Here is a 19,248-nt window from a genome sequence, read left to right as displayed (position 1 = left end):
CTTAGATCTGTATGTAATATGTATGGAGTAATAAATTGGTGTGTGTGTGTGTGTGTGATTTTACAGAATTAAAAACAATCCTTTAGAAAGTGTCAATGCAGAAAGATTAACATAATTAACAGTAAGAATGAATCCAGCATGTTCTTCATTTCTCAGTTCTGACTGTGTTGAGCTCGAGTCTGTTTAAAGTCAAGAGACTGAAATGTTGATTGTGATTCATGTGTGAGAGTCAAATATGATCTTACCTCAGTTTCTCCAGTTTACAGTGAGGATTCTGTAGTACATCAGACAGCAGATTCACTGATTTTCCTATTTTATTCCCAGACAGACTCAGTTCTCTCAGGTGTTCAGGGTTTGATCTCAGAGCTGAAGTCAGAGCAGCAAAACCTTCATCTGTGACGCCACAATAACTCAACCTGTCAAGAGATGAAAATCAAATAACATAATTTAAACACTATCAAATAGCTTTCCAACAAATGTAAAATTCTTATCCAAGGTTCATGGTCAAATGTTTCCATTTACAACGTGTTTTCTGCCACGGTAAGAAATGTAGCCGATCACAGACATGTTTGCTGATCTCTTTTTTTGTTTGTGAATCCTCTCATTTACAAAAAGACAGATTTTCTTTATGCAGTGTAGACAACTTTATTGTTTATAATGGAACTTTGTGAGATTGTGGACTGTAATGACAAAAGTAATGGCTTGTAAATAATCTTAAATGTCTCATTGTACATTGCTATTCTTGTTATGTAAGAGTCGTTGCTACACATTAAATCTGCACTTTACTAGAGAACCATCACTAATTTCACAAACTCAGTGATTTGATTCTTAATTGTCAATCTCACAGTAACATTTAAATGTGACGTTTTAGTCAACTTTAATCTAAACATCAAGCAAATACAAATACAATCGAGACAGAGCTCGATCCGGTGGCGCAGCACTGCTTGCGACACGGGCACGAGATAACAGGTGCATGTGGTCGTCTAAGTTTGTCAAATTCGTCAAGTCTATGTCAAGAGTGTTGAAGTGCTGCTGTGGTCTGCTGAATGAGGAAGAAGTGAACAAGGAAGAGAAGTTATGATGGGAATTAAGAGAGTCACCGGCGTGTGGCTGTTGCTGCTGCTGCTAATTACAGCCACCTTTTGCACCCGCTTACAATATGATAGCACCACACTCGCCGAAGGAAATGAGCAGACGCTGCGGGAGTACGGCAGGGACTGGCTGTTGTCCTTGAGGAGGAAAGTAACACCAGAACCGGGCTTGTTAGACCATGTTCCGGAGGAGCTGTTACGACAGCGCGGAGGTAACCGGCCGCGGAAACGAGGGAGAAGGGGCGGCATTAAACTACGCCTTCGCCGGAGGGCCACAAGGCCGCCGCTGCCGTCTATACTCTTTGGCAATGTTCGCTCCCTAAGGAATAAGATGGAGGAGTTGAGGCTTAATAGAGCTCGGGATCGTTGCGTCACGCCGCAATGCATTGTGGGAATCACGGTACGGAAGTAGATGTACTGTATAGTAGGCAGTAGGTAACGTTGATCATTTGGTCATTAATTTAGGTTATTTTTTGGAAAATGGTTCAGTATTGCTGTATTGTGAACTGCTGTAATCGGTCTCATGATCGACAGGGCAAACGCCTCATAAATCATATTAGTTTTCCCTATTTTCGTCGGATGGCTTGGGTCGCCGCTGGTCGTCAATATACTAGCAGCTACCGGACGAAAACAGTGGATTATTGCACGTATGATAAATTACTCCTGAAGTGTAACAAACCCGCATAGACAAGCTTCGTAGCTCACAGAATCTGACAAGTGTGTGTCTGTCACCACTGATGCTTGGTTAACGGTGCAAACGATTGTTTTCTCCGCGTTTACTTTTTTAGGTCTGCAGATCTTGCACTCATTCATTTGTGAAATGCAAGTGAGCCTCCAGTGACAAGTTTTTAAATTGATCGGAGCAGAGACTTCAAACAGAAAGCACAAAGCCTTTCTTTAAAGTTAATTTCGTTTTGCATTAATTTGTATTTTAATAAATATATCTATATAGAAATGTCTACTTTTAAACAAACAATTCAAAACGAAAGAAAACAGACAGCTCTCTGCTTATGTACGTTAATCCGTATGCAATGTGCATTTCTCTCTGGCGCGTTCACTACAGCGAAGATCGCCAGTCGTCAACCTCATCTTTGCAGCCGACTGACAAAAAAAAACCCCCACTTGTTTATTAATAAACAATTAAAATGTGTGTGTGTGTGTGTGTGTGTGTGTGTGTGTGTGTGTGTGTGTGTGTGTGTGTGTGTGTGTGTGTGTGTGTGTGTGTGTGTGTGTGAATGTTGTTGCCGAGGGCACATGAAATTGTTAATCCGGCCCTGGATAGGAGAAAATATCAGGGAAACTGAGGCTTGGTAAGTTTTCATATTACTCCAGGCTTTGTTCATAGGGATCGATTCCGCCTATAATCAACTTTTTTTTTAAAGTAGCGTTGTTTGGCTTCATTATGAAGTTTGTCCGTATATGGTATAGGCAACTTTTTTGTGTCACGGTCCATAACTCTTTCTGGATACCGGCCGGCTACGCTAATATCTTATAAACAGGCTTTTGCGGTGCCTCTAAAATGGCCGCCGTTACCCACAATGCACCATTCCATAACATCTACGCCCGAGCTCTATACAAAGGCCTGTAATGAATATCGCGAATCTTGCCTAATGATTTACACAGAGACTTGGCTACAAGAGGATTTTCCAGACTCATTGGTGCAGGTACGATCGAGGCTTCTCATGTGTGCGTATGGACAGAAACAATGACTCAGGGAAGATGAGGGGGGGTGGGATTTGTGTTTATATTAATGACTCTTGGTGCAATAATTATACAATAAAATGCAGGGTGTGCACTCCTGATCTTGAACTTATTTGCATTAGTTTGAGACCTTTTTATTTACCTAGAGACTATGGGAACATCTTTTTATGCTCGGTATATATATCCCGCCCAGTGGGAACGCATCTAAAGCAGCTTCACGTGTAGCAGACTGTGTCCACCAGCAGCTAAAGGATAAACCAGATTCCCCTATATTTGTTCTCGGAGACTTCAATCATTGTAAATTGGAGCTGTCTCTTCCTGGATTCCAGCAATATGTTAAAAACAGCACACGTAAGAATAGGACGCTAGATAAATGCTATGGCAACATTAAAGATGCATATGCTGCCAGAATTAAACCCCCCCTCTCAAACTCGGATCATAACATCATCCATCTGATCCCCACCTTTAAGTGTGCCATTAAAAAAAGCAAACCCGTCTCAAAAACTGTCAGTGTGTGGCAGGATGAGAGCAAGGAGACGTTGAGTGGATGCTTCCTGGCCACAGACTGGGATGTCTTTTATCAGGACAACGATGTTGACAATATTGCGGAAACAATAACGGGGTATATCCATTTTTGTGTTGATACTGTTGTGCCGAAAAAGACGATCACTATATATAACAACAAAGACTACATAACACCTGAAATTAAACATCTGATCAGGAGGAAAAAGCAAGCATTCCGGAATAATGATTTGATGGAACTGAGATCAATACAAAAAGACCTGAGGGGGAAACTGAAGAAGGCGCGAGAGGAACACAGTACACAAGTTAGGGAAGCCTTTTTAACGAATAACCCAAAAAAATTGTGGGACACGGTGAAAGAAATGACTAATATGAACTCTAGTAAGAAGGAATTAAATGTGCAGAATGATTTGGATAAGGCTAATGATCTTAACATCTTTTATAAACGTTTTGATTTGAATTGTGAAACAAATGTGACCTGCTGTAAAGAGCTGTCTATGTCAATACCATGTGACCCAATACAGGATAGAATAATAATTAACCCTAAAGATGTCACTGCAGTTTTAAAAAAGTTGAATACGAATAAGGCTAGTGGACCTGATGGTATTTCATCTTTTATTTTGAAAACATTCTCGGATGAGCTAACTCCGGCTTGGTGCCCCTTATTTCAATTTTCTGTGGATACATGTACTATTCCCATTATCTGGAAGACATCAGTTGTCATTCCGTTGCCCAAAAAATCATGCCCACAGCAAAATGATGACTATAGACCAGTAGCGCTGACTTCTATAGTGATGAAATCATTAGAACGTATAATGGTTGGTAAATTAAGGAGTGAGGTACAGCATCTTTTGGACCCGTATCAATTTGCCTATAATAATGGCAGGGGTACTGATGATGCTTTAATTACAACTGTACACTCCATCTTAAAGCACTTGGAAAATCCATTAGGTTATGTTCGTTTATTATTTATGGATTTTAGTTCTGCATTTAATTGTATTCTTCCGCAGACAATGTTAAGTAAACTACATCAGATGGAAGTGAACCCCTTCATTATTAAATGGTATGGTTCTTTCCTGACAGAAAGGAAGCAGCAGGTGAGAGTTAACTCCACTCTTTCTGATATGATTAACATAAGTACAGGTGCCCCTCAAGGCTGTGTAAGCTCGCCCTTACTTTTTATATTATATACAAATGAATGCAGAAATATTGATAGGAATAATTTTATTATTAAATTTTCAGATGATACGGCCATACTTAGTTTACTCTATAACAATTCAGATATTGGTATTTATAAACAGGAGATAGAGGAGATGGTGAAGTGGTGCAATAAGCATAACTTGCTCCTTAATGTTAATAAAACCAAAGAAATGATTTTTGACCCTAGGTCTATAGGCGATCAGAGCCCTATTTTAATTGAAGGAGTACCGATTGAACAAGTAATAACATATAAATATTTAGGAATTCAATTAGATAAACAGTTACAGTGGTCACATCAAGTGGAGTATGTTTCCTCAAAAATATGTCAGCGTCTATATTTTTTAAGAAGACTAAGAGTTCATGGCGTTGACAAGGATATTATGCTACTGTTTTATAAGGCAGCTATTGAGTCTATTGTCCGATATGGTATTGTAGCTTGGTTTGGTAACCTGTCAGTTAAATTAAAATCACAGCTCCAAACATTGATTAAAAGGGCAGGAAAAATAATTGGACAATTGCCACCGACTACTCTTAATGAGCTTTTTGAGGAGGCGGTGAGGAAACAGAGCTTAAAAATTACTAACGATCCGAATCATGTCCTCTACAGTGAGTATGAGATGATGCCCTCAGGCAGAAGGTACAGGTTACCAAACTGCAGACTGAATAGGTTTAAATTTTCATTTGTACCACTCTCTATAAAAATATTGAACAACAACAAATAGGGTGTGTGGGTTAGCTGCTAAGGTGGTTTAATTATGTGTAGGCAAATTATGTTATGTGTTATGTATATTGTGTTGCATCTGTTATCTCGAATGCCCAAGATGAATTTCTCCGTCAGGAGACAATAAAGGCTAATCAATCAATCAATCAATCAATAAATGTTTAATTGTCCATCTAATAGTAAAATATAAATGTATGACTCTGCTGTGTAAACTCAGATGAACAAAGCAGAAGACTTTCCCCTGATACCAGCCAAACTCCTCTCTGAAGATCTGAGTGCACAATCCTGAGTAAACTGATGCTTCTGTCACATCAATGCCACACTCTCTCAGGTCTTCCTCATAGAAGATCACATTGCCATTCACAAGCTGCTGAAAAGCCAGTTTCCCCAGTTTGAGGATCATGTCTTCATCTGTCACGTTCTTCTCATAGTCCTTCTCATGTTTGATGTTGGTCTGAAGGATCAGGAAGTGTGTGTACATCTGAGTGAGAGTCTTGGGAATCTCTCCAGTCTCTGCTTCGCTCAACATCTTCTCCAGAACAGTGGCTGAGATCCAGCAGAACACTGGGATCTGGCACATGATGTAGAGGCTCCTTGATGACTTCAGGTGTGAGATGATTGTATTGGTCAGACTCTGATCACTGATTCTCTTCCTGAAGTATTCCTCCTTCTGTGGATCATTGAAGCCTCGTACCTCTGTCACTCGATGAACACACTCAGAGGGGACGAGATCGGCTGCTGCTGGTCTGGAGGTGATCCAGATGAGAGCAGAGGGAAGCAGATTCCCCACAATGAGGTTCATCAGCAACACGTCCAGTGATTTCTTTTTGTTTGCATCTCGTAAAGTCTCATTCTTTTTAAAATTTAAGGGAAGACGACACTCGTCCAGACCATCAAAGATGAACAACACTTTATATTTGTCTTTGGATATTTCCATTTCTTTAGTTTCAGGGAAAAAGACATGAAGAAGATCTGAAAGACTGAGTGTTTTGTCCTTCATCAGATTGATCTCTCTGAAAGGAAGTGGAAATATGAGCTGGATGTCCTGGTTCTCTTTCTCTTCAGCCCAGTCCAGGATGAACTTCTGCACAGAGACTGTTTTTCCAATGCCAGCGACTCCCTTTGTCAGCACAGTTCTGATGGGTTTGTCTTGTCCAGGTAAAGGTCTAAAGATGTCATTGCATTTGATCGGTGTGTCCTCTGTTGCTGCTCTCCTGGATTGTGTCTCAATCTGTCTCACCTCATGTTCATTACTGATCTCTCCACTCTCACTCTCTGTGATGTAGAGCTCTGTGTAAATCTCATTCAGGAGTGTTGGGTTTCCCTGCTGTGCTGTTCCCTCATACAGACACTCAAACTTCTTCATCAGATTTGATCTAAACCTGTTGTGGACTTCATGGCTGTAAAATAAAATACCACAGTATTAATAAACACATGTCTTTTTTTAATTATATATTGTATATGTATTTTTTGTTGAAATGTAATACCTGAGATCAGTCTGTGTATCTTCACTCTTAAACTCTACTGTCCGACTCATAGACCCGTCACTCCTCATAGACACACAGCTGGGCTCTGGTTCTGATCTCTTCTGATGAACTGAACTATAACATAAATATATTAAAGTTAATACATTGAATTACTGTATTAAAAAAATCACATATTCATTTATCCTTAAAGAATTTATTTTCACAATGTTAATAAAAAAAAGTGTAAAATGAACTAAGTGCTCTCATATATGTCTCTCATGTGTGAGTAACACAACATACACAAAAATTTTAGCTACACATAAAAATAACTGCAAGCAATGTCCAAAAAGAATTTCTCATATCTCGTAGAATATATTACTGATATTGTTCTGATAATATAAAATGCCATACTGTAATCATATTTTCACAGAAACATTATACCTGAGATCATGTTGTGTATCTTCACTCTTAAAATGTACTGGCCAAATCATAGACGCGTCACTCCTCATAGACACACAGCTGGGCTCTGGTTCTGATCTCTGATGAACTGAACTATAACAGAGTTTAAAGTTAAACATATTTGCCATATTCAACATATTACATATCCATTTGTCAATAAAACAATCACTCTTCATGATTATTTAATTTACACTGCTATTACAAAAATTGTACATTGAAATGAGTTATTTCACAGATGTCTCTCTGTGTGAGCAACACTATACTGTATGCATTCAAATATTACATTAAAACTCTTCTTGTACATTGTTTATGTCTTGTAGAATATATTACTGATAATGTTCTGATAATATAAAATATGCCATACTATAATCATATGTTTATAGAAATGTAATACCTGATATCATGTTGTGTATCTTCACTCTTAAAATGTACTGGATGACCCATAGACGCATCACTCCTCATAGACACACAGCTGGGCTCTGGTTCTGATCTCTTCTGATGAACTGAACTATAACATAAAAATAAAAAAATAAAAATAAAAATATAATAATAATAATAATAATAATAATATATATAATAATAATATATATATATATATATATATATATATATATATATATATATATATATATATATATATAATTTATATTTGAATATAAGTTCTTAAAAGGTATTTTAATAAAAGAAAAACTGGCTGGTCTAATTGTTTTCAATAAAATTAAAGTTTTTAACGTAATAAAAACATCTTCTTTACTATAATTTAAAGATGGTTTAATCTGGAGTTTATTCAAAATACCTGCAACCTGGATACAAATCTTCATCTCTGGATGTTGGAGTTTCATCCATGATGAAGCTGAACAGTTGAAACAGAATCTGATCTTCACCACTGACTCTGAATGGAAATGACAAACAATAATTCAGCTGAACGGAACCTGAGATTCAGAGAAACAGGATCATGAGACGCGGCGTTCACTCAAATACACAATGTTAGTCGTATATTAACACAAATGCAAACTAAACCACAGACAACACAAAACAATGAAACCATGTTTTGCTCTAAAATGAAACATATCAAACACATATAAAATAACTAATAGGCCTATATGTCCTTTTGGGGAAATAGGCGAATATTGGCCTAAATGCGGAAGTCACCTGTAAAACGTCTCGAGACCTGAACACTGACCTTGATCAACGTTTGATCACATTCAGATTCACAAAATCCACCGCCGTTTCTATCAAGTTACACGTAAATTCGTGTCTAAGCTTTGCATTTGATACTCAGTATAGAATCGATTCTGGCTGTTTAATGTCGAAACATCAACTCTGTTCATTTACTTTCACTTTTAATTTGTTCTGCGCAAAACAATATGTTGTCGGGTTCGTGAACGAATCGTTCTTTTGAACCGATTCTTTTTAGTGAACCGGTCGAACCAGTAGGCTACATCAAATCGGACTGAATCGTTCGTAACAGTACGCGTCTTGAGTCAGCTCTGATCCACAAGTTACTAAAGTTACTTTCGGACATGCCTGATTGCCCCTCCGACTCGAAATAAAACAATATCCCGGAGTATATTTTACTCCAGTAACTCCAACAGTTCACTGAACTGAGACATGTTGTGCTGAGAGAACTGATGAGCACGAGCAGCTGATACTGCGCATGCGTGTACTACCGAACTACAGGTACAGCGGTTCTCAATCACCAGTAGGTTACAGAGAATTGTTTCTTTCGGACACGTTCGACACACTGAGAACCGATGAGCTGATGAGCTGAGCATGCTGCAATTTTTTTCAGAGTGACGAAATGCATGTTTCTTCATTTTTGTTGAACATCAGTAAGTGTAACAAAATAAAACATGTTGGAAACATGTTTAGGCCTATCACATAATTACTGTCGTATCACTGTATTATTTTAAAGATTGGGAAAGACAATGAATGGATTGTAAAACTGTCAAACTAAACATTTATTATTAGCCTATATAGCCTAGCACACACTTTGCTCCTTTACTAAATGCATTACTACTAAAGCATTATTTCCAGGAACAGCTCATTTCATTTCTAAGTAAGTTGATATAAATCTTTGACGTAAACTCTTGCCAAGGTTTTAAGGGTGCAAAGTAAATGCTTACAATGTGTTAATCAAAACATAACGTAGCCTATTAAACATACTGGAGAGGAGGATCATGCATCGACTTTTTTAGTTTTGTCGACTGTAGGCTAGTAAGGTTTCAGCAGTTCTCAGCTCAGCACACACACACACTGCTACAGCGGTTCTCGAGTCAAGAACTGGTTGTTACAGCGGTTCTCGAATCACCAGTACAGAACCGAGACCTGTTTCTTTCGGACACGTTCGATATGGAGAACCGATGAGCTGGAGATACTGCACATGCGTGATATCATCGTCTCTGAACCGAACTTTATTTCGCCCAACTGATGCTGTGCTGACACAAGTCCTTTATAGCTAGTCAGGTTGGGAGAACAAATCAGGAAGGTTTTAGGCTTCTAGTTAGGTCAGTTGAAGTAGTTTATCAGCGGCGATGTTTAAACATTTGTCACTGCGACGAGGAATGCATAAAATGGCGCGCGAGGACTTCGGATGAATCGAGCGAGTTGTTCAATCATTTTCACTCAAAGGAACCGATTCGCTGCAATGAACTTTTGAACATAAGCCAACCAAGACCCGCCTACATTTCTCTCCTCTCTTCTCCTCTCTTCTCCTGCTCGCAGTTCTAGTTCTCCAGCTTTCAACAAGTTATGTGCGGCGCTTAGTCAAATGGGATCTGAGGATAAAATAATCTGCGATCCAGCTGGTGTCTACGACCTCGCGAGAGACACTGCACATAATCAAAAATACTTATAAAGGTAGAGAAGGTCACCAATAATAAAGCCAATCAAGAAGGAGGCTGTAATAACCGTTAACCGGGTTATTACAGCCTTCTTCTTGATTGGCTTTATTATTGGTGACCTTCTCTACCTTTATGACTTTATGACAAATGACTGCACCTCCAAAGACTCCTCCGTCAAGCTCCTGAAGTTTGCAGACGACACCACAGTCATTGGCCTCATCCAGGACGGTGACGAGTCTGCTTACAGACAAGAGGTTGAACAGCTGGCTGTCTGGTGCAGTCATAACAACCTGGAGCTGAACACGCTCAAAACTGTGGAGATGATAGTGGACTTTAAAAGATAAAAGATTATCACAAGATGGCGCCACGGATGGCTGCCTCGGTGTGGAGCTCTCCAGTTATTGTTTTGTTTTTGTTGGTTTGTTCTGCGTTTAGTCATTCTTTTCCTATCAGTTTCACCAAAGACGAACTACTGGACATTAGGAAACACACACCAGACAACTTTTTTACAGATTTTGATTACTCAGACGTTTTACTGGACATTCTCGTCGGAGGGGCAGCGGTGTTGTTCAAACGCGCGGTCAGACGCAAACGCGGGAAGCGCGCTGGCGCGCTGGTGAAACTCCGCGAGCGCGGCCTCCGCACTGCACTCCCCAGTATTCATCTGGCAAATCTCCGATCTCTTCCTAACAAAATGGACGAACTTCTTCTCCTCACCCGCACTAACAAGGATTTTTTAAACTCCGCTGCTCTGTGCTTCACTGAAACCTGGCTGAGTGAAGCCATACCGGACAACGCACTACATCTGCCGGGCTTTCAGCTGTTCCGAGCGGATCGCATCGCGGAACTAACGGGGAAAACGAGAGGTGGTGGATTGTGTTTCTACATTAACGAAAGTTGGTGTTCAGATGTAACAACACTGAAGAAGATGTGCTCTCCTAACTTAGAGGTGCATTTCATAAACTGTAAACCTTTCTACTCGCCACGGGGGTTTTCCTCATTCATTCTCGCGAATGTTTACATTCCTCCAGACGCGTGTGTGAGCGCGGCGATACAACAGCTGGCTGAACATATAGCTGAAATGGAACAAAGGTACCCAGACTCTCTTTTAATCATTCTTGGGGATTTTAACAAAGCAAATCTCTCCCGTGAACTGCCAAAATACAGACAGCATGTTACATGTCCTACCAGAGACAGTAATATATTGGACCACTGTTACACCACGATAAAGAATGCGTATCACTCCGTCCCACGGGCAGCTTTGGGGCTCTCTGATCACGGTTTGGTTCATCTTATACCGACCTACAGGCAGAAACTGAAATCAGCTAAACCTGTAATAAGGACTGTAAAAAGATGGACCAACGAAGCAGAGCAGGATCTACAGGCCTGCTTCGATTGCACTGATTGGACTGTTTTTGAAGCTGCAGCCACCGATCTGGATGAGCTCACAGATACTGTAACATCATATATCAGTTTCTGTGAGGATACATGCATTCCTACCAGGACATTCTTATCATTCACTAATGATAAACCATGGTTTACTGGGAAACTCAAACAGCTTCGTCATGCCAAAGAGGATGCTTACAGAAGTGGGGATAAAATCTTGTATAACCAGGCCAGAAACAGACTGACAAAGGAGATCAGAGTTGCTAAAAGAAGCTACTCTGAAAAGCTGAAAACCCAGTTTTCAGCCAACGACCCGGCATCAGTCTGGAGAGGCCTGAGGATTTTCCAACTACAAATCACCATCCCCCCGATCTGTGGAGAATCAACAACTGGCTGACACTCTCAATGCATTCTATTGCAGGTTTGAGAAGCCCAGACTCACACCTCACACCCGCTCTGATGTGCACTTCACACATCCACCATCACCTCCTGCAACCCCTCTCCTCCCCCCTTCTGCCATCCAACCTGAGCTTAAGGTCTGTGTGGAGGACGTGAGCCGAGTCTTCAAAAAACAGAAGACTAGGAAAGCTTCAGGCCCAGACGGCATCTCATCTGCTTGTCTAAAAGCCTGCGCTGACCATCTGGCCCCAGTCTTCACGCAGATCTTCAACAGATCATTGGAGCAGTGTGAAGTTCCCTGCTGCTTCAAACGCTCCACTATCATTCCGGTTCCCAAAAAACCTAAAATCACTGGACTTAATGACTACAGACCTGTCGCTCTCACGTCTGTGGTCATGAAGTCGTTTGAAAGACTGGTGTTGGCCTATCTGAAGGACATCACTGGACCCCTGCTGGATCCCTTTCAGTTTGCTTACAGAGCAAACAGGTCTGTGGATGATGCAGTCAACATGGGACTGCACTATATCCTGCAACATCTTGACAGACCTGGGACTTATGCATGGATCTTATTTGTGGACTTCAGTTCGGCCTTCAATACCATCATCCCTGATCTTCTCACAGCCAAACTGACTCAGCTCTCCATGCCATCCTCAATCTGTCAGTGGATCTCCAGCTTCCTGACGGACCGGCAGCAGCGAGTGAGACTGGGGAAGCTCTCATCCAGGACCCTCACCATCAGCACTGGCGCCCCCCAAGGGTGCGTTCTCTCCCCACTGCTCTTCTCCCTGTACACTAATGACTGCACTTCTAAAGACCCCTCTGTCAAGCTCCTGAAATTTGCAGACGACACCACCGTCATCGGTCTCATCCAAAATGGTGACGAGTCTGCTTACAGACTGGGGGTTGAACAGCTGGCTGTCTGGTGCAGCTATAACAACCTTGAGCTGAACACGCTCAAAACAGTGGAGATGATTGTGGACTTCAGGAGAAAATCCCCAGCACTCCCCCCTCTCACCATCATGAACAGCACTGTGGAAGCAGTGGAGTCATTCAGGTTCCTGGGCTCTACCATCTCTCAGGACCTGAAGTGGGCAAATCACATTGACTCCATTGTGAAAAAGGCCCAGCAGAGACTGTACTTCCTTCGCCAGCTGAAGAAGTTCAATCTGCCACAGGAGCTGCTGATCCAGTTCTACTCAGCCGTCATTGAGTCTGTTTTAAGCACTTCCATCACTGTCTGGTTTGGTTCAGCTACCAAATCGGACATCAGGAGACTACAACGGACAGTCCGGACTGCAGAGAGGATTATTGGTGCCCCCTTGCCAGCCCTCCAGGACCTGTACTCTTCCAGAGTGAGGAAGAGAGCAGGTAAAATCATCACAGACTCCACTCACCCTGGACACCCCCTGTTTGAACTGTTACCGTCAGGACGGCGACACAGATCACTGGCCACAAGAACATCCAGGCACAGGAACAGTTTCTTTCCACAGGCCATTTCCCTTCTGAACACTTAACATGCCCCCTAAGGCATATGCCTGTAAGTGCAATACTCCCACTGTCTAGTGCAATATTCTCTAAGTCAGGTGATATTTATATTTATATTATTCATACTACTCAAAATACTGTAAATATGTTCATAATCTGTAACATGCACTAGACTCCCACTGTCTAGTGTAATATTCTCTAACTCAGGTGATATTTATATTTATATTATAATTCATACTACTCAACATACTGTAAATATGTTCATAATCTGTAAATGTTTATTCAGACTAAACCCAACTGTGACCCCTTTTTTTACTTTTTATACTATTTTTTTTTATTTATTTTTTTTATATATTTTATTCTTAGAATTTGTATTACTATGTTTCTTGTTGTATTTGTATTTGTATATGTGCACTGGAAGCTTCAGTACCAAGAAAAATTCCTTGTGGGTGCAAGCACACTTGGCAATAAAGCTCTTTCTGATTCTGATTCTGATTCTTTAGGAGAACCCCCCCTGCACTCCTCCCTCTCACCATCATGGACAGCACTGTGACAGCAGTGGAGTCATTCAGGTTCCTGGGCACTACCATCTCTCAGGACCTGAAGTGGGACAATCACATTGACTCCATTGTCAAAAAGGCCCAACAGAGGTTGTACTTCCTTCGTCAACTGAAAAAGTTCAACCTACCACAAGCGCAGATGACTCAGTTTTACTCAGCTGTTATTGAGTCGGTTCTGTGCACTTCTATAACTGTCTGGTTTGGGTCAGCCAGCAAATCAGATATAAGAAGACTACAACGGACTGTTAGGACAGCTGAAAGGATCATTGGTGTACACCTCCCCAACCTTCAGGACTTGTACAATGCCAGAGTGAAGAAACGGGCAGGGAACATTATCACAGACCCCTCCCACCCCGGCCAAAACCTGTTTGCACTTCTGCCGTCAGGCAGACGTTACAGATCTCTGCGCACTAGAACATCTAGGCACAAAAACAGTTTTTTCCCCCATGCTATCTCCAGCTTAAACAGCTAAAACAGCAATTAACACCTGCTGTATAACTCATTCAGTACTTGAGAGAGAAGAAAGAGGTTTTTTTTGGTGTAAATACATATACAAATTTTATTTATAGAGCTGTACACACAATGCACAAATCTGTACATAAGTCTTCTGTTTCAGGTGTATACTAGAACTATTATTATTGTTTATTCTATTTATTTATGTTCTCATTTAAATGCCTGTTCTAATGTCATATATGTATGTATGTACCAAGAGCTCCTGTAAAAACCACAAAAAATTCCTTGTGTGTTTGTGCACACTTGGCGAATAAAGCTCATTCTGATTCTGATTCTTTATAAGTATTTTTGATTATGTGCAGCCTGCAGTGTCTCTCGCGAGGTCGTTTTAGTCTGTCCTTTGTGCATCATTTTGCCATAAAAACATGTTGACACAAAGTTGCCAAATATGGTTCTTTAGATACATTAAACGTCATCATTTCGGTTTCACTATATTAATATGGAAGTAAAGCGGGGAGATTTAGAAATGTGAGGCACCTGTGCTTATGATGAGGACTCTGGGATCCTGAAGAGATAAAAACACACAGAACAGCAAATCAAACAGCAAAACTTACTATACACACAACTATATCAAACTATGAGCTATAAACATCAGATTTAAAGGTGTTTTTAGTTGATTTATTGTGCGTGTGCCACTCGTCTTGGAGTTATACTGAGAAATGTAGGATCACACACAAATAAAACATTTAAAATGCTTTATTCAGTCAACCATGATTTATTTATTGAGTGAAAGTGTCTGATAATGAGATTACTGAGATAAATTGAGTTCGGCTGATCATGTGATCTGAACATTTTTTAAGGCTACTAAAAAGGAAAACAGTTTTGCTGCTTCATATTTTTGTGGAAACGGTGATAAAAAAAAAAAAAATGATTCAGGATTCTTTGATAAATAGAACATTCAAAAGAACAGCATTTATTTGAAATAGAATCTTTTGTAACATTATAAATGTCTTTACTGTCACTTTAAATCAATTTAATGCATTCTTGCTGAATAAAACTTAATTTCTTTCCTTTTTTCCCCATTTTTTTAAAATCTTACTGACCTCAGACTTTTGAATAGGAGTGTATCACAGTTTCCACAAAAATATGAAGCAGCACAACTGTTTTTAACACTTATAATAATCAGAAATGTTTCTTGAGCATCAAATCATCATATTATACTGATTTCTGAAGGATCATGTGACACTGAAGACTGGAGTAATGATGCTGAAAATACAGCTTTGATCACAGGAATAAATTACATTTTACAATATATTCAAACAGAAAACACTTATTTGAAATCATAATAATATTTCACAATATCACTGTTTTTACTGTATTTTTTATCACATAAAACCAGCTTTGGTGAGCAGAAGAGACGTCTCTCAAAAACATAATTTATCAGTTTTTCTGAAGCATTATATATTATATTATATTCTGTAATGGTTACCTGTCCTCGATACTGAGCGACATTGAGCGCGGGGAAATCCTCTGAATATCTCACAGAGAAACTGACCATGTTCACGAGGTGAGCGCACACATGGACCACTGCAGACATAAACATGAACACACACACACACACACACCACATCAGAGACTCACACACACACACACACTAGCAATGACAGCATACGTCAAGCATGTGTGTCACAGTGTGGAAGACAATTTGTCTATTCAGCGGCTCTCTTTGTGTGTGTGTTTGTGTGTGTGTGTGTGTGTTGTAGTTGTCATGTTAACTGAATGCCTCAGAGCTCTGTAATTAGAACAAGACCACAATGCAATGAGACAGGAAATGGGAGGGGGGTTTCAGACACAAGACAAAACCAGCTGGGAATCCCTCGGGATATTCCTGTGTTCCTTTCTGTGTAAATCACTTTGAATTGTCATAGTGTATGAAATGTGCTATATAAATAACTCGCCTTGCACACACACACACACACACCTGTCAGCCGCTAAAACCTTCTAGTCTGCCACTGTAACATTAGACGACAGTCATTTAACCAAGTCAAACTTTCAGACAGCAACACACACACACACACAAACACACACACACACACACACACACACACACACAAAAAGACGTTTACAGACTAGTGACTCAGCCTATAAAATGTGTTTTCCCTCCCCCGTGAATCTGCTGTCTGTCTGCATTGTTCTGGAGTCAGTTTTGGTCTGTTCATGGACTCTCTGGTTCATAATGTACAAAAAAATGATACAATCTTTAGCAGAATAACAAGCTGCATCTGATTTCTTGGCCTGACGAACAAAAACAAAAAAAGGTTTCCAGGCAGCTACAATGACACATCTGAGGAAGAAGTCACGGGATTTGACAAAGTTTGAAGGGTCATTGTGTCAAATCTTGTTCTTCACACACTTTATAGCAAGTAAAATTTATATTTTGCAGCATAACTGTTCTGTTTGGCTTTTGCAGTTCTCATTTAAAGCAAGTAAAGCATATTTTGGAGCATAAAGACTTCCACTGTATTTTGTCAAAAATTTTTTTTTAAGTATTTAAAAAGATAAGTAAAAGTATTTTTTCCATTAATTTCTCTTATAGGGATTTTTTAAAGTCTTCATTAAAGCGTTTTATAAGCTACGAGTAGGGTTGGGTACCGAAACCCGGTTCCAATAGAGAACCGGTTCCGACGTAAACGGTAGTAACCAGACCGAATAAGAACGCAACTTTCGGTGCCTGATTTCGGTGCCTGACTTTTTTCACCGCCCCCTATAAAACATCTCGCGGCACGAATGATCCAATAACAAAACATCTCCAGTTAACCAGCAGAGCATTAATTTAGTTCGTTTGTTAAATAAGAGACGATCTAGCGCTGAACTGTGTTTTTTTAAATGATCAAAGTGCTCGTTGCCTGCGATCAGTGGCGCGGATTCTTGTGGCTCGCGCACCGCACTTTCTTCACGCGCGCTTCAATACTTTGGACGCGGACGCGCTTCAATACGTTGCAGAGATCGATCTACAGTATTTATGAGGCGTCGTCTATATGAGTATGTGCGCGGAGAGTTTGTGTGTGCGTGCTCGCGTCTCAGATGAGTATGTGCGTGAGTTTGTGTGTGTGTGTGTGTGTGTGTGTGTGTGTGTGTGAGCTCGCGTCTCAGATGAGTATGTGCGCGGAGAGTTCCGCGCGTCTCGTGTGTGTAGAGTTTGTGTGTGTGTGTGTGTGTGTGTGTGTGTGTGTGTGTGTGTGCTCGCGTCTCAGATGAGTATGTGCGCGAGTTTGTGTGTGTGTGTGTGTGTGTGTGTGCGCTCGCGTCTCAGATGAGTATGTGCATGGAGAGTTCTGGTGAAATAAAAAAATATAGCCTAATGCACACAAAGTGTCCCTGCTTGATATACAACCACTGATGAGCATAATCGGTTTAAAAAAACAACAACAACAAACAAACAAACAAAAAACTACGAAGGCGGATTAGAACCCAAAACCTCTCACATTCTTGACTAAAGTTCAAGTTCAGCTGCAGTGTTCCTCTTCGGGTAAGTCTAGTATTTTAATGCCAACTGCAAATCTTGCATATCAAGTATGAAGTATATCAAGTATGAAGTATATCAAGTATATTTATATGAGGCTATGTGTGTTAAATATTTCTGCTCAGTGTCAGATATTTCTCTGTTTTGTAAAAGTCTATAATATATAATACGTAATATAGCCTAATATATAATATATATAAATAATATGAGAAGACAAAAATTTTATCTTAACTTAAGTGTTTTCGGCTACATCAGTAGCCTTTTAAACGGCACAATTTTTTTATTTAATCAGAAATCAGAAAATCTTTTTCAGAAAACACACACAGGTATTATTTTTTTTGATAAAGTGTGTGCGGTTTCGTTTTCTTAAGTACCGGTTTAAGAACCGTTTAAGCACCGGAACCGTTTGAAAAATACCGAGTAGGTACTGGTATCGGATAAAACCCAACCGATACCCAACCCTAGCTACGAGGCAAATCATAACACTACAAACTTTGATTTGAAGCAAAAAGTATTTGACAAACTTACAAGACTGTGAACTTAGCTTTAGTGAGGGAAAGAGCTACAATCCCATGATGCATTGCGAGCAGTATAATCGAGTTAAGAACGATAGAGAAATATAAAACTACATGTTTACAAATGTTGAGTATATGTATAAAAACAATACTCACCTGAGAAGACGCATATAGTGACTCCACATGCCACATGAAATGTCTTACTCTTATCTAGCAGCCGACGAACACGTCTACTGGTCACCTAAGAGAAAGAGTCAACACAACCCTCATTTAGCATTTAGCATTTAACTTTAACTTAAAAGGGTGGTATAATGCCCTTTTCACAAGATGTAAAATAAGTCTCTGATGTCCCAGAGTGTGTATGTGAAGTTTTAGCTCAAAATACCTCACAGATATTTTTATATAGCATGTTAAAGTTGTCACTTTTTGAGGGTGAGCAAAAACACAACCTTTTTGTGTGTGTCCCTTTAAATGCAAATGAGCTGCTGCTCCTGGCAAAGGGGGCGGAGCTTCAAGAGCTTGCACTCACACAGACATGCACTGAAAATTTCTAAAACTTTCAGCCTTTTATGTGCAAACCGGATTCAGATTATGTCAACGGAGTCAATGATGGAGAGACTCAAGAAGACGTGACAACATGTAGAAGCAACAGGACATTTCTGAATGGTTAGTTGATGGATTTATGTAGCTTATGTGTAGTTATCTTCTAGTCATTGATTAGCATATTCTGTCATGATAATCTATAAATCTTGTTCCGGGGGTGGGATTTATGTACATTTTAGGGTTGGTGATGTCACTAACCCGGGAGGAATGTCCTGTAGTCCCTACCAGCCGTTTGTTGTAGTCCTTAAAAAACTATTTCTTTAAAAGCAAATCTCTCCCTTTGCTTTGAACTTTGAGCTTCGTAACTTTGCAGATGTTGTT

The 19,248-nt window shown here is 40.0% G+C and overlaps 1 protein-coding gene and 1 pseudogene across 2 annotated transcripts in view; both read right to left on the bottom strand.

Annotated features, from left to right (window-relative positions):
- Nucleotides 1-19,248, bottom strand: part of LOC309505877 (NLR family CARD domain-containing protein 3-like) — a 58,094-nt pseudogene that overhangs the window by 9,071 nt on the left and 29,775 nt on the right. The gene's annotated exons all lie outside the window — the stretch shown is intronic.
- Nucleotides 14,807-19,248, bottom strand: part of LOC309505779 (NADPH oxidase 4-like) — a gene marked incomplete at its 3' end in the record, with an annotated part of 8,575 nt that continues 4,133 nt past the window's right edge. Inside the window, exons 4-6 of the mRNA XM_082179238.1 lie at nt 18,481-18,565; nt 15,776-15,873; nt 14,807-14,851 (exon numbers count right to left, since the gene is read on the bottom strand). Coding sequence (XP_082035364.1) covers nt 14,807-14,851; nt 15,776-15,873; nt 18,481-18,565 — 228 coding nt within the window. The remainder of the gene's footprint in view (nt 14,852-15,775; nt 15,874-18,480; nt 18,566-19,248) is intronic.

This window comes from Leuciscus leuciscus, assembly GCF_965113295.1.
Source record: "Leuciscus leuciscus genome assembly, chromosome: 9".
NCBI lineage: Eukaryota > Metazoa > Chordata > Actinopteri > Cypriniformes > Leuciscidae > Leuciscus > Leuciscus leuciscus.
This window is presented reverse-complemented; position numbering and strand designations above follow the sequence as displayed.